General features: G+C 37.9%; 3 protein-coding genes across 4 annotated transcripts in view; 1 reads left to right on the top strand and 2 right to left on the bottom strand.

Moving 5' to 3' along the window:
- LOC149575618 (protease Do-like 1, chloroplastic) overlaps positions 1 to 14,436 on the top strand; it is a 328,128-nt gene that overhangs the window by 252,631 nt on the left and 61,061 nt on the right. The window lies entirely within an intron of this gene.
- The window catches only part of FEI1 (Leucine-rich repeat protein kinase family protein), a 138,436-nt gene that overhangs the window by 60,224 nt on the left and 63,776 nt on the right, over positions 1 to 14,436 (bottom strand). The gene's annotated exons all lie outside the window — the stretch shown is intronic.
- LOC149575620 (uncharacterized) lies at positions 1,492 to 3,574 on the bottom strand. Its single transcript, XM_089815388.1, has 6 exons — positions 3,325 to 3,574; positions 2,881 to 3,179; positions 2,341 to 2,738; positions 2,020 to 2,243; positions 1,723 to 1,909; positions 1,492 to 1,626 (listed from the first exon to the last, which is right to left on the bottom strand). Exons 1-5 carry the CDS (start codon positions 3,423 to 3,425, stop codon positions 1,840 to 1,842), a joined length of 1,092 nt encoding a protein of 363 aa, XP_089671514.1. The 5' UTR covers positions 3,426 to 3,574; the 3' UTR covers positions 1,492 to 1,626; positions 1,723 to 1,839.

Below are 14,436 nucleotides of genomic sequence, written 5' to 3' on the forward strand. Positions count from 1 at the left end.
TGTATTCTTCTTGAAGACAATCCCCCTTAAGTCTGTTAAAGTCGGGCAGTTTATCTCTGGCACTTATTCCTTGTGCAAAAGTTTCCCATGAATCTGGAAACCCATCTATAGCCATTAGTGCTAACTTTGTGTCACTAATAATGATTCCTATACTTGACAATTCATCTTTAATACCGGCAACTCTTAGAAAGTAAGAATTCATTTGATTCTTCTTTCTTTATTTGTATGTGATTTAATTGCCTTTTCAGTGTGAGAACTCTAGTTGCATTGTTGACCTCATATGCATTTAGTAATGCATTCATCATATCAAATGTTGTTTGATGCATAGATGGAAAACTCGCTGAACTATCTCTAGTAATCAGACTTTATATATATCTAGGAACTATCTCCTATCTTTAATGGCATACACAATTAGACCCGAGGATAGGTTTGTTGGGAAAGAACACTTTGATGCTTGGAAATTCAGAATCATGATGATTCTTGAAGAAAATGAAGTAAAACAATTTGTTGATAAAGCATCCAAACAACCTACAGTTGAACCTCATAAATCCATCTGGAGCAAAGGAAATAGGAAAGCCATTCAAATCAAATTAGATGGAGTAAAAAATGATACGTACCCATGCTTACAAAACATCAAACCATAGTTGGAAAACTCGCCAAATGCAAAAACTCGCCAAGCCCCCCAAAAGTTTAATCGGGAAAAATTCGGCGATTTAAAAAAAAAAACTCGGAAAAAACTCGGGAACCTGAAAAACCGCTGAAATTTAATTAAAAATACATTTATTTTGCAAAATTTAATGAGAAGATGCATCTAATAAGTTAATTAAAGACAATACAAAAGAAAGAAACAAAGTTTAGATATATATAAATGCATAATGCGTACAAAATTGCATTCTCATACAAAATGCTCATGGTAGGAAGCAAAATAGTGAATTACTAAATAGTTTCAATCTGTCAAACTAGAAGTAAATACTAAAAGTCTAAATACATCAATACAATGTGACAATGTCAATCACATCTTCCTCTTTCCACTTGCATTAGTAGGAAAGCGAGGGGGTCTAGTCCTAGAAGAAGTGCCCCGCACTGGGATAGGGCGTGAGCTGCGTGACTGTGAACTCTGTGGCTGTGCCCCCTCGCTCGACGTCCCTACTGATTGACTCGGCGTCCTAGAGGAGGATGCATCTCCTCCTAATGGTAATGCCTGATTGTCGCCTGAATCATCATCATCCTCGTCCTCATCCTCAATGTCATCCATAGTAAATTGAAAATCAGTGTTAGCCTCCACCTCCATGGCCTGCCTCTCCAAATCAGCGATCTCATCTGGTGTAAACAATGGACTTGGCTCCTGTGCTGTCCAATCAGAATAAGGATCTATCTCATCTAGATTAAGCGGACCAAGTAGTTCTAAGAGCTGTGCCTTTTTTATGTGCAATTTAAGATTATAGTGCACATAAACAAAGTCATTAAGTCGTTTTTGAGTCATTCTGTTTCTTTTCTTTGTATGGATGGACTCAAATAAGCTCCAATTGCACTCACAATGGGATGAGCTACAAGGTTGGGATAGGACTCTAAGAGCAAATTTCCTTAAATTGGGGGTATTGCCACCCCAACTTGCCCACCAAGCATCTGCAAAACAAAATTAGAAAAGTTATAAAGCAATAAAAAAAAAAATCAGAAGCACAACTTATCAATTAGCAAAAGTTTTAAAGTTTGACGCTTTACCTGGTGCTTGAGTAGATCTTGCTCTCTTTGCTAGCATAGAAGAGAACAAAGGACCCCTTGATTCCACATAGATTTGTTGTTCGGTCACAATAAGGTCTCTCTCCTCTTCACTTGATATCATTCTCTCAATGCATTTAGAGAGAGAAGCATGACCTCTCCATTAGGATCTGAGTAGGAATCATCAGCCCTAAAACAAATAGAAAATGATATCAAGTCTTACTACACAACCTTAAAAAGTAAACTAAAATAAAAACTTATTAAAATCCCAACTTCAAGGACAATCAATTATCATAGTACCTGAATTTGGGATTGAGGAAGTAGCCTGTTGCATGAATAGGTTGGTGGAGCATATTGTTCCACCTCCTATCAATTATTTCCCAAATGGGGTCAAATCTGAGACTATCCCCGTGATAGTAACTTCTAACAACCTCTTTCGCCCTATCCATGGCCTCATAAAGACCTCCCATTGGGGATTGCTGCCCATCACATGTGTGCAAGACTAGAACCAGGGGCAGAGACATCTACATTTGAAATTTGAAAAATACAAATTAGTTAATAACATAGTAAGTTATGAATTGATAATGAAACTTGAATAAACTAAAAATATAATGAAGTTACCTCCACAATCTCCTTAGCCTTTGCAAAAAAGCTATCATCAAAGACTATTTGTGCCACAACCTCTCCTTCGGGCTTCTTTGAGTAAGGTGAAGCAACCCAATCAGCACACACAAACATTTGTTTCAAAGCCAATATGTGGTCAAGAATACTTTGCAACGTCAAGAAGACCGTTGCAAACCTTGTCATAGCAGGTCTCATCAAATCTTTGCCTTTAGTGGCTTTTCTCATCAAACTGAGAACCCATGGGTGATTATAGATATATTTCGTGACTCGCCTAGCATCTTCCACAACTGGACTCACCCAATCAAGTTTTCTTATGTCCTCCAAAAGAAGGGCAAGGACATGTGCTACACAAGGTGACCAAAAAAGTGTGGGATGCCTCTCTTGGAGGATTCTACCTAAAAGATTAGTAAAAAATCAATAATTAGTAACAAACTTTCCATATTTAGTATTTACAAATTACATCAAATCTAAATTGAATAATACCATAGCATTACATTCATGATTCATATTGATTCAAATATAAAAAATTAAATCTACCTGCTGCCACATATGCTGCTGCATTATCTATGATTATTTGCACCACATTCTCTATTCCCACCTCCATGACAACATTCTCCAACATTAAAGCCAATGTGGCTGCATTTTTCACTTTGCTGGAGGCATCGACAGATTTCCAAAACACCACATCATCTTTGCAAGCAATCAAGAAGTTAATAATGGTTCTACTTCTTCCATCTGTCCACCCATCAGATAAAATGGTGCAACCATACTTATTCCACTCTTTCTTTTGGTCTTCTATCAACAATGTTGCCCTACCAACCGCTTCGTCAAGCAACCTACAAAATTTAGGTGTAATATTAAATAAAGTGTAAGTTATAGTAAAAAATTAGGAAATAAGTTATAACAATTAAGATTTAAAATATAACAATGAACTAAAGTGAATCACAATTATTTACAATTACTAAATAGTAAAATACTAACCTTCCACTCATATCCTTGCGATTAGGCGGCTTGTACCCTTTGCCTGATATTGTCATTGCATTCACCATATTGACCCAATAGGGACTATTAGCGGCATTCATTGAGATATTGTTGAAAAACCAAAAATCAGCTGCTGCAATATCAGTTTGCTCATGCACCTCCTTAAACCATGCAGTGCCCTCTAATGACGGCTATGCTCCAGGTGTGTTCCTGGGCACAAAATAACCACCTATGCCTGATGGGGATCCGGATGGTGATGATGAAGAAGTAGGAGATGTAGAAGAAGTGGAACCGGTAAAAGAGAAATTTTGTTTGCGGATCTGTGAGCCACGAAGAGATCTTGGTATGTTCTCAAGTGCTTCTTCTTCCTCTTGCATATCAAAAGGAGCTCCTTCAGATTCAGCTATGGCTGCCCTCATAGCTAATTTTGCCCTCTCCCTATTCAATTTTTTCTCTTCAGCAACTGCAAGTAGGGCATGGATGAATCTTTTTTCTTCATCAGTTAAATTGAGACAAGGATTTGAGTCATGTTTCTTTATGCCTGCAAGGTGGTATTGGAGGCGGTTTATGCCTCCAAAAATAATTCTCTCACAGGGAATTTATATCACCTTCCCAATATCATTTGGACTTGGAGCTTCATAGGCATACCGCCATGCCTTATCTCTTGCATTTTTAGGCCGAGTGCCTATATATCCAGATGGGCATGGTGTTTGTGGCCACTCTTCTTGCGGATTTGTCATTTTTTTAATGGTTGACCGCTGCCCTAAACATAAATATATAGAAAAATGAATAAACAAAGTTAGAACTTAGAAGCTAGAGTTTCAAATGATACAAAGTTTCAAACTTCAACCATATTCTTAGCAAACAACAAACTTCAACCATATCCTTAGAAGCTAAGGTTTCAAATGATTCAAAATGATTTTAAATGATTTGAAAACATTTACAAACAACAACAAAAACAAAAGAACATTTGTTATAAAACTATAAAAAGTTTTCAAACTATGATAAGATGAACATACTTGGAAAGAAATTTGTCTTCTAAAATCGGTTAGAATCCTCTACAATCCACTCAAATCCGCCTTGAATCACTTGCAATCAGCCAAGAATGCCTCCAAACCTCCTCCAAACCTTCTTCTCTTCACTCCTCAAGGCTCTAAACAATGCAAATACAAGAAAGAATGAGAAAAAACACATTCACTGCTGCTTTAATCCGTCACAGGCCGCAGGCAAAAGTCTCACCAGTAAATCGCGAGTTTTTATGAAAAACTCGCCTAGTTTTTTACGATTACTTGCCGAATACTTGGCGAGGTTTTACCAGACTGCCGAGTTTTTAAGTCAGCGAGTTAACTGGTGAAAAACTCACCGAGTTAGGAAACTCAGTGAGTTTTTATGTTCGACAACCTAGCTCTGATACCATGTAAAATTTCTGCAAATTCTATGACTGAATATAGACTAGATTTGATCTTCTTTCTGTCCTTGTGACTTGTTGCGTATAACTTCAAAGTATTGCCTTCAATTGTATAATGTCCCCATCTGTTGTCAGCATCAGAATTTCAGGGATCACCCTAATATTGGATCCTCGTAAGCAAATGACGATGGTTAGAGGGTCTTCAGAGGATTGATTCATCTCCAACAATCAGGAATTTATGGATTTGGCCCTCGTTCGATATCATTGGGACTCCATTTGTCATACTTACTACGTATAGTAAGTCAGAGGTAATAGAGATGGACCCTTTCTATTTTTAGAAAGTGTATTTGGTCACATGGGGATTAATGAGGAAAGATTCCTATTTTAGACGGCATGGCAATCATTTTATGCAAAGGAAATTGACTGTGTGAAGGACTTGATGATTGTGGATTTAATCTCTCATCCTGCAAACTTAACTAGGGGAAATCTTTGGGCATTTTGTGGCTGCTATTACCTACCTGTGGCAGCGATTGAGGTTTGTGTGGAGCTGTTTATCATCCCTGAAGGGTGGCAAAACATTCTAACACCCCTGCGTGCAAGGATAGAGCATATCAACTCATCTATTTGGGCCTGCGATCTGCAATAGTGGTTGTCGTTACGGATTCTGGGCAGCATTTGTAGTGTTGTTGAAAGGCTGAAACTAATTGCAGACCTGCATTGATACTGGAGAAGCCTGTCTCCATTTTCAGAGGCCTACGAATTAAGTATTTGGGATCAGCATTGACATTGGGGTCTGCAACCTAACTTTATCAGGCTTAAGTTTGACAGTTGGGCACTGTTATATGGTGTGATTCGGGTCTGGTATTTACAGTCTGCTAAATCTACATCGAATGCCTAGAATCTGGAGTCTTTGGAGGCATTAGACTTCTCCTGTGACTGCTTGGCATCTTGTAACCATGTTTGAGTGCCTAGTTGCTTTTGATTACCATCATTTGGAGGCTACAATTATCATATTCGGGTTCACAGTTTAATCTAAATGATAACTGCTTAATGTTCAGTAGATGATGTGAGTTTTGGCAATGTTTGTTTCGCAGATTATTGATATTTCAGTATTGTAGATGAAGCATTAACAACAGTTTTGTATTTGTTCCACTCTTGTAATCCTAATTCTTGGCATAGTATTCACAAGGACTTAACAGTGGGATATTTTAATTCCATTGCATATATTTGAAAATCCATTTGCAAAGCCTACAAGATCACAATATAAATCGAAGTCCAGTATAAGAGTTGAATGCCAAATGTTTGACCAAATGCCTAATAACTGATTATAAAAGAATTTAGTGTTTGACGAAGTTATAAACGGTTGGGGTTACTACAGTGGTATCAGAGCCACAAGACCTGCCATCTTGTGGGAAATTAGAATATTTGCAGACTGATTTTTATCCAAAAATGTCAGCCGGGAATGAGTAAAGACATTATAAATTCAGCCATCATGTTGGGTACAGTCAGAGGTTCGTTCAAAGTTTAGTTGTGTAGTTATAAATAGTGTTTACAGTTCTCAAATTTCTATCAGAGTGGAGAATAACAGGAACGTTTTATTGGAACTGGCAGTGGCAGTAGGATAGTTATTTTATTTTCAATTTGATGTGCACTTGGAGTGACCAGCACTCTAATTTTTGTTTCCTATGGACAGACATAGGACTAGTGGTTCTAGAAGCAGGTGGAGTAATGTGGACTTTACCATGAAAATGAAAGCCTTGTAGGAGAGTATGGAAAAAATTAAGCTTCATCAACAGAGGCTAACGGAGAGCTCATCGGATCCAGAGATATTTGAGAGGACAACGAAGTATATAATTTCTGCCTTTAGAAGGCCGACATCAGGTTGCAAGGAAGAGAGTTTCAATCTTCCCCAAAAGGTGTCCATGATGCAGATGTACTTGTATTTAGTATGAGACCTGCTAGTCCTTTATGCAATGTTGATGGTGGACCCTTTTTACAGAGATCAATAGATGTGTCAGTACCCTTGGTGGATAGCGGCACTAAGCTTCCGCACGTTGAGGCGACCCTAAAGTTGTTGCAATTAGTGCAAAAACAATTGATGCAGTTATTACTACTGATACTTTAGGCACTCTTGAGGAGGGAATTATTATTGAAAATTTGTATGGGAGTTGTCATAGTGTTGCTCCAATGCAGGAGGCAATTGCTTCCTTGGGTGGGACCGATGCATGTATGGAGTCACCCAGCTGTGATGCCGGTGATTTGGGTGTTACAGCGGAGTCAATAGATGTGGGTTCATGCTTCAGCGTTATTGATTCACAGCCTAGCATAGAGTCATGTGCAGAGTCAAGTGATGGCAGTTGAGGCTCTATTAGGTGATGGGGATGCAAATAGTATAGACACCTCTGGTGATTTGTTGGATGATGCTATGAGTTGCACCAGGTATGATACCCCTTGTCAGATATTGGGTGATGACTCTGAGGACGTTGTGGATGAGTCCCAGGATCGATGTTTACAGGATCTTACTATTGAGGTGGACGCTGAGACATGTGGGGAGATTGATATTGCGAGGGCTTCTATTTCTTCGAAGTTGTTTGAGGTACATAGTAGTTGTATCTCGGGTACAGAGTTGTGCGAGGAGAATAGCACATGTGTGAGCAATTTTGTGGTGGACAGTTCTGATTCAGTTTCCTATCACAGTGCAGTTTGTGAGACACAGAGCTTGCATAAGAGTCAGGGGTCTGCAACCTAACTTTATCAGGCCTACGTTTGACAGTTGGGCACTGTTATATGGTGTGATTCAGGTCTGGTCTTTACAGTCTGCTAAATCTACATTGAATGCCTAGAATCTGGAGTCTTTAGAGGCGTTAGACTTCTCCTGTGTCTGCTTGGCATCTTGTAACCATGTTTGGGCGCCTGGTTGCTTTTGATTACCATCATTTGGAGGCTATGATTATCATATTCAGGTTAACAGTTTAATCTAAATAATAGTTGCTTAATGTTCAGTACATGATGTGAGTTTTGGCAATGTTTGTTTCACAGATTATTGATATTTCAGTATTGTAGATGAAGCATTAATAACAGTTTTGTATTTGTTCCACTCTTGTAATCCTAATTCTTGGCATAGTATTCGCAAGGACTTAACAGTGGAATATTTCAATTCCATTGCATATATCTGAAAATCCATTTGCAAAGCCTACAAGATCACAATATAAATCGAAGTCCAGTATAAGAGTTGCATGCCAAATGTTTGACCAAATGCCTAATTACTGATTATAAAAGAATTTGGTGTTTGACGAAGTATAACCGGTTGGGGTTCTTACAAATTGAATTAGAAATCTAATTCAGAATTCTGTCTTTTAATTCTGCAAATCATAGCTGGGCAGTATTGACTAAGGAGCAGACTATTTTGTATTTTGTGTGGTCTTAGACTTCAACCATACCCATACTAAATACAGAGACCTAGGGACATGTCCTTTCAAGGGACATGTCCCTTCCAAAACAATCTTTAATCAATCCTAGAAGTCGGCGACTTTTCCAAGGAAAAATAAGTTTAAAATTAGCTTAACAAAAACTGAGTTTAGTTAACTCTAAACTAATCCTAAGTGTAGACGCCGATATCCTTAAGAGGATAATATAAAGGTATTTGGATTACTCTAAGTCATGTAAGAACAGATCAGACTGATCTGTAATCAGACCAGTAAGATTATAAGTTACAGATTTAACATTGTTTCTCTGATATTTTTTAATTTTCTTCTTGTTCTAACCAGTCAAAGCTGGCTCCTTAAGCTGGAAGCTTGTTATGTGTAGTATTGAGTCTTTGATCAATCATTTAGAGTGATTAAAGGAACGAAGATTGTTAAGACTCAAGAGATTGCTAAAAGATAATTTTTATTTAGAACAATTGTTTCTTATCAACATTACATAATGCTGGCCAACTCCCAATGGAGGGTGATACTAGAGATCTCTTGATACATCCTGGCCAACTCCCAATTCATCCCTAAAAAATAGGAATTCCTATTAAAATCTAGGATATCGTCCCAAACTAGTCGAGTTGGCTCACCTACACTAGTCAAAATGTCTCCATAAGCCCCTGAATGGGTCCCCTACATGCTCTACTGGGCTACAGGAACTGCATAATACATCAATCCTGCTAGAAACATTGACACTAAAGAAGGAACAAAAATTAGGACATTACAATCCACCCTCCCCAAAGATTGCTTGTCCTCAAGCAAGGCTGGTACAAACTTCAATCATCAAATTGGTCCATGCTAAAATCAAGAACAATCCCAAGGTCGCACAAGTTGTGCCACTCTAATCATCAATGAAAAACCATTGTGCCAACACTAAAATCTCCCTTCTTGGAATTCCCCAAAATGAACATCACCAAAACCCATACTGAGATATCTAAGAGGGCCAAAATCAATGTCTTGGAATGTCTCCTGCCAAAGCATTCCATAAGAGAACACACCAACAACCTCACTTCTGATCATGATCCTAGTCACCCAGACAAGTACTCTACCCATCCATGAAGAACCACCCCCAATCATCGCCCAACATAACATCCTCCAAGTAACGATCAATCACTAGCAAAACTTTTTAATCAACCAAGAGGTGTCTCTATGGTCTCCAGTTGTGCTTTGGAATCAACCAACCAAGGGATATCTCTACGGTCTCTAGCTACAAGGATGATACCTACTCTTAATTTTCATGTTACAAAAGCAACACAATGGTAATAGTGATCAACCCCACTACCTGTGCTCACTGAACATTATTTGGTGGTGTGCTAATGCCAGATGTCCATCCAAACGGGGAAAAGCTCTCATGGATGTGAAGAAGAATCATCATGAGCACATAATAAATCATATCAATCCACCACAAACTTCTATTACAAATTTGAACATTAATCCAATTGAAACTCTCACTTCGAAAAATGCAACTAGAATTTTCAATCTCAAAAGAAGATGGAAAAGAGGTTGATCACGAACTTCCCAAATCCTCCAACTAGTCGGTGTCCTAAATAGCATTGTAGTGAGCAGTATAAAAGGACCATCAACCACCATGTGAGAACTTCAACCCAATGGTACTAAAAACTAAGATACTAAAGCACCCAAGAAAGCAGTGAAGGACAAAGCAGATGTTGGGGGAGGCGGATGCAGGCACGGAAGCCCAATGCATGTCTCCCAAATGCAAGTTGCAGCTGAGTTGTCGGACTCTTAAACACATAATGTGGAAAATCTTAAAAATTCATTGGGGGAGACAGTGAAAGGTCTTTCTCAGTTTGCCCTAATTCACACGTGATTTTTTTGGTGACCAACGAAGGACACTTTTTTTCCTTGTGCTCCTTAATTACTAAAACTATCCACCAAAATCAACTTTGAAATGATAAGTACCTACTCTCACCCTCTTAAGTACTGGCCACACCTCTGAGCTACAACAACAAATTCTTCTTTGGTCTCAAGCACCCAACAGTTGTCTTTATTTGATAATATATCTTTAGGTCAACTCCAGCTCAAAGCATGTTAATGTTTGTGGCCATTACGACAAAGATCAACAATAAATAATTAAATATGCAAAAGTAAGCCAAGAGTGGCCACATATTTAATGGCAATATAATAATAATATGAAATATATTATTTTATTATATGATAATTCAATTAAGTGGGAAAACTTGATTGGCCCCATTTAAAGTGTCATGTCTTTTGGAAGACACACCTCTTCATCTCATTTATATATGTGTTGGGTGGTGAATAATGAACACACCAAAATATAACGTGCAAGTAATTATTCAACTCTATTGCACTATACCTCTTCTCTGCCCTAAAATCTGAAAACTAAACATGGTATGAGAGCGGGTTCCTTCATGTGAAGCTTAACCGCTTGGAGGTAGATCCATTCAGATTCATGGGCAGAAACAAATAGTTGCATGCAGATTTAAAATAACAAGGAAGTCGACCTCTAGAAAGTTTAATTTTATGAATTGAGATTTGAGAGCCTTGGTATGTGGTTACAAAAAAAATCATGGATAAAGTCGAGGAAAAAGTGGGGATTTCAGTATTTAGGTTGTACAAATTCGAACCACGTCATCTATCTGATGGGTGGAATTTCTAAATCCATTCATTTGGCTTGTATTCGATAGATTATCTTTGACTTCGTATGAATTGCCTACTGCTTAAGTAGGCAAGAATTGATAAGTGGCATAAGAGCAAGCCCGACTAGGTGGAATAATTGTTCTCATAACAACATTCAAGATTTCTAATTATGAAGGATAATAGCACTGATGGCTGAAGAGGGATTTGGTGGCAAGAAATTCCAGTTGTCGCCTGGGCACTCTGCATGTTCAAGTCTAGCCATAGTTTTAACTGATGAGAATGATAAGGACAACGACATGCGTGAACTTGAAAGAACTCTCGGTTATATAATTGAAATGTCGAGGAATTCCTTACCCCTTATGGGTAATAATGTCTTTGATGTTAACTCAACACATTCAATTTTGAAAGCCAAGTTCAAGCAATTTTACAGGTCAACAACAGGGGTTGATCTCAACCCATGGGATGGAGTCTCTATTTTAGATAATGGTTGTGGTAAGGGCATTGTTGCAATGGACAATAAAGTGTGTCTGGTAATAAAAGATTTTCTAATCGTTCTTTGCTTATGGAAAGCCAGGCAATGTTCAGTAGTGTTTGTGCTAATGCATGTGTTGAAAGGAAAATGGATGTATGAACTAACTTTAGAGACTGTTGCGATTCAGCAACTTGGCTGGGCAACTATTACATGTCCGTTTACTCATCGTGAAGGTGTTGGATGATGATCCAGGAGCTAAAGAGCATGTGGTATGGGGTGCTCTGGTTCCATTCATGATGGAAACCTTTAAAACACAAGCACCACATGACAGATCACTTGCCTATAACTGCAAAACATCATCGATTATTCTTGTAGACTGCCCGTATACCAGATCTTATCCATATTTGGCCCTTGCCTGCATGTGAGGAAATATTGATGCATCGGTGCCAGTTTGCAGATTTTGAGTCATCTATAGAAGGATTGTTGTTAAGGAAAGGTCCAAATAAGCAAGATTTGCAGGAGTTGATGCCAAGTGTTTGGTGGCTTGGGTTTCGTGAAGAGTCTTCTTGGGAGACGAACATGAGACATACAACTTTAGCACTATCAAGGGCTATATGTAAGGAAAAGAATGCAACAAATTATGAGACGGGGATGTTGCTTTGATGTTACATTTTTCGAGGGAGATGTTCAACCTTAGAGGGAGGTTATATCAACTATCTTATTAGGTAGACCAAAGCCATCTCTGCCGAGAGGGAGTATTTCAATCATTTTATGCTTGTCGTTAATAAGTTTCTTTTCTGTGATATGACTCTTGTCAGAAATGAGTCTTAGGTGTGATTGCATTTCTTTCTGAGTATGAGTTAAAGAATTAAAACTGGTTAAAACCATTAATTCTGAGATAAAACTGGACTAAGTGACACAAACAGAAATTCTAATGGTTTGATAATGACTTGTAACCCCTTGAGAAGCTATCCGTAAACTTTGGCTAGATAACGGGAGGGGATCTTATAGTGTACATATTGAGAGGGAGTCCTACCAAAAGTAGTTAAACCTAAACTTCAGAGGGAGCAGATAGGAAACTTGTAAACTCTTCACTAAGGTAGTAGATCACATTAAGTGTCATGGACCCTAGTTACTTCAATTTGGTTTGACTTAAAACAATCATGGATAAATTGAGAACTTGCATATGTTGATTGAATCCACCTTAGAGATGAGCGAACTTAAGAGGGAGTTTATATATGGGGCTACCTTTCACCTAGTTTTGCATTATAAACTCCTCCTTTGGAGATTCATATGTATAAGCATTTCTTTTACATATATTTTGATGGGCTATGTATTTAGCCAAGACTATATTTAGCCTAGGCTACATTATTGGTAGCGTTTGTTATGATCATTGACTATGTTATAGCAAAAAGACTAAAGCTCTTTTATATAGTTGAGTCTATAATTGAGATATTTGGATATTTTGCATGATCATTTCTTTGATATGTGAATAGCATATGTGGCTAAATTCATCTATGTGATTATATTTTTGTGGATAGTGGCAACCCACAGTTTGAATCAAGGATTGACTACTTGGTGGACTTAATGTTCAAATACTAGTACTCAGAGCACTTGGTGAATATCATATATTTGATATTCGAATACCAGTGCAGGTGACATCATGGATTTGATCTCGGTTTTAGTACTTGGTGGACTTAATGTCCAGATACCAGTACGGGTGACATCATGGTTTTGATGTCGGATTTAGTACTTGGTAGACTTAATGCCCGAATACGAGTAAGGGTGACATCATGGATTTGATGTCGGATTTAGTACTTGGACTTAATGTCCGGATACCAATATGGGTGACATCATCGATTTGGTGTCAATTGAGTCCTTGTGACTCCTGGATCTTGGATCCATAAGTTGAGTACATGGTGACATCATGGACTTGATGTCGGTAAGCCATTACTCGGAGCATTTAGTGAATATCATGGATTTGATATTCGGCCAATACTTTTGATATCACGGATTTGATATCGATTGAGTTAGTTAGAGTCAAGGTTGAAGTATGTGACATCAAGGATTTGATGTTCGGATGAGTTAGACTCAAGAGACTAATACTTAAGAGCATATGATGATGACTTTGAGATCTTTTGAGATACAAAAGTTGAAGTTTTTTATAGACTTGAGTTTTATTGGTTGATCTTCTTCTAAGTCCAAGAGGGAGTGTTAATGTTTGTGGCCTTTACGGCAAAGATCAACAATAAATAATTAAATATGCAAAAGTAAGCCAAGAGTGGCTACATATTAATGGCAATATGATAATAATATGAAATATATTATTTTATTATATGATAATTCAATTAAGTGGGAACGCTTAATTGGCCCCATTTAAAGTGTCATGTCTTTTGGAAGACACAACTCTTCATATCATATATATATATATATATATATATATATATGAAATATGTGTTGGGTGGTGAATAATGAACACACCAAAATATAATGTGCAAGTAACTATTCACCACTGTTGCACTATACCTCTTCTCTACCCTAAAATCTAAAAACTTAACAAAGCATAGTAGCAATTTTACCAGCTAATGAGAAGAGGGATTCCATCTCCCCTAATACTGTTTGTGAGGCTTCCTAATATAGCACCTGGTTCTCAAAAGAATCCCATGATACCCAGACTTCTCTGCAAAGGCCCCATCTTAGGTGATCATGATGATAGTTGACATTCCACGATACCCAGAATTCTCTACGAATGCCCCAGCTTAGGTGAACATGATAGCTGAAAAACTTTTCTACAGTCTGTGTGACGATTTCACAGCTCCAACTAGCCTGATGAGTTGTCAAACTCTTAAAATTTTCATGGTTCACCCACTCCCGTTAGCAACTCCAGTACATGCGCTTTTGAGATAATCAACTAGTACTTCTAAAATAATCAATAAATATCAATAATTATAGCAAAGGCAAACGATAGTTGAGACTATTAACCTATACGTATTAATAATTAAATTTATCAAACTGATTGTAATACGCGCATCCGCATCCCCCCAAAAAAATAATAGTGCCCACTCCCGGATCCACATCCGATTCGGTAACTTAGCAAAAAAGCAATATTGCTTCTATCAATATGCTTCGTGATGTTTCCTTCA

Source organism: Cupressus sempervirens, chromosome 2 (genome assembly GCF_028749045.1).
Source record: "Cupressus sempervirens isolate cs-2001-9-10 chromosome 2, ASM2874904v1, whole genome shotgun sequence".
NCBI classification, from domain to species: Eukaryota; Viridiplantae; Streptophyta; class Pinopsida; order Cupressales; family Cupressaceae; genus Cupressus; species Cupressus sempervirens.

Bases quoted from the DNA above. Each gene is read 5' to 3' on its own strand.
- LOC149575620 (XM_089815388.1), bottom strand. From the start codon at position 3,425: ATGAATGCCGCTAATAGTCCCTATTGGGTCAATATGGTGAATGCAATG. The intron at 2,739-2,880 runs GTAGATTTAATT...CTAATCTTTTAG, and splicing joins AGCAGCATATGTGGCAGCAG to GTAGAATCCTCCAAGAGAGG. The intron at 2,244-2,340 runs GTAACTTCATTA...TTTCAAATGTAG, and splicing joins AGGCTAAGGAGATTGTGGAG to ATGTCTCTGCCCCTGGTTCT.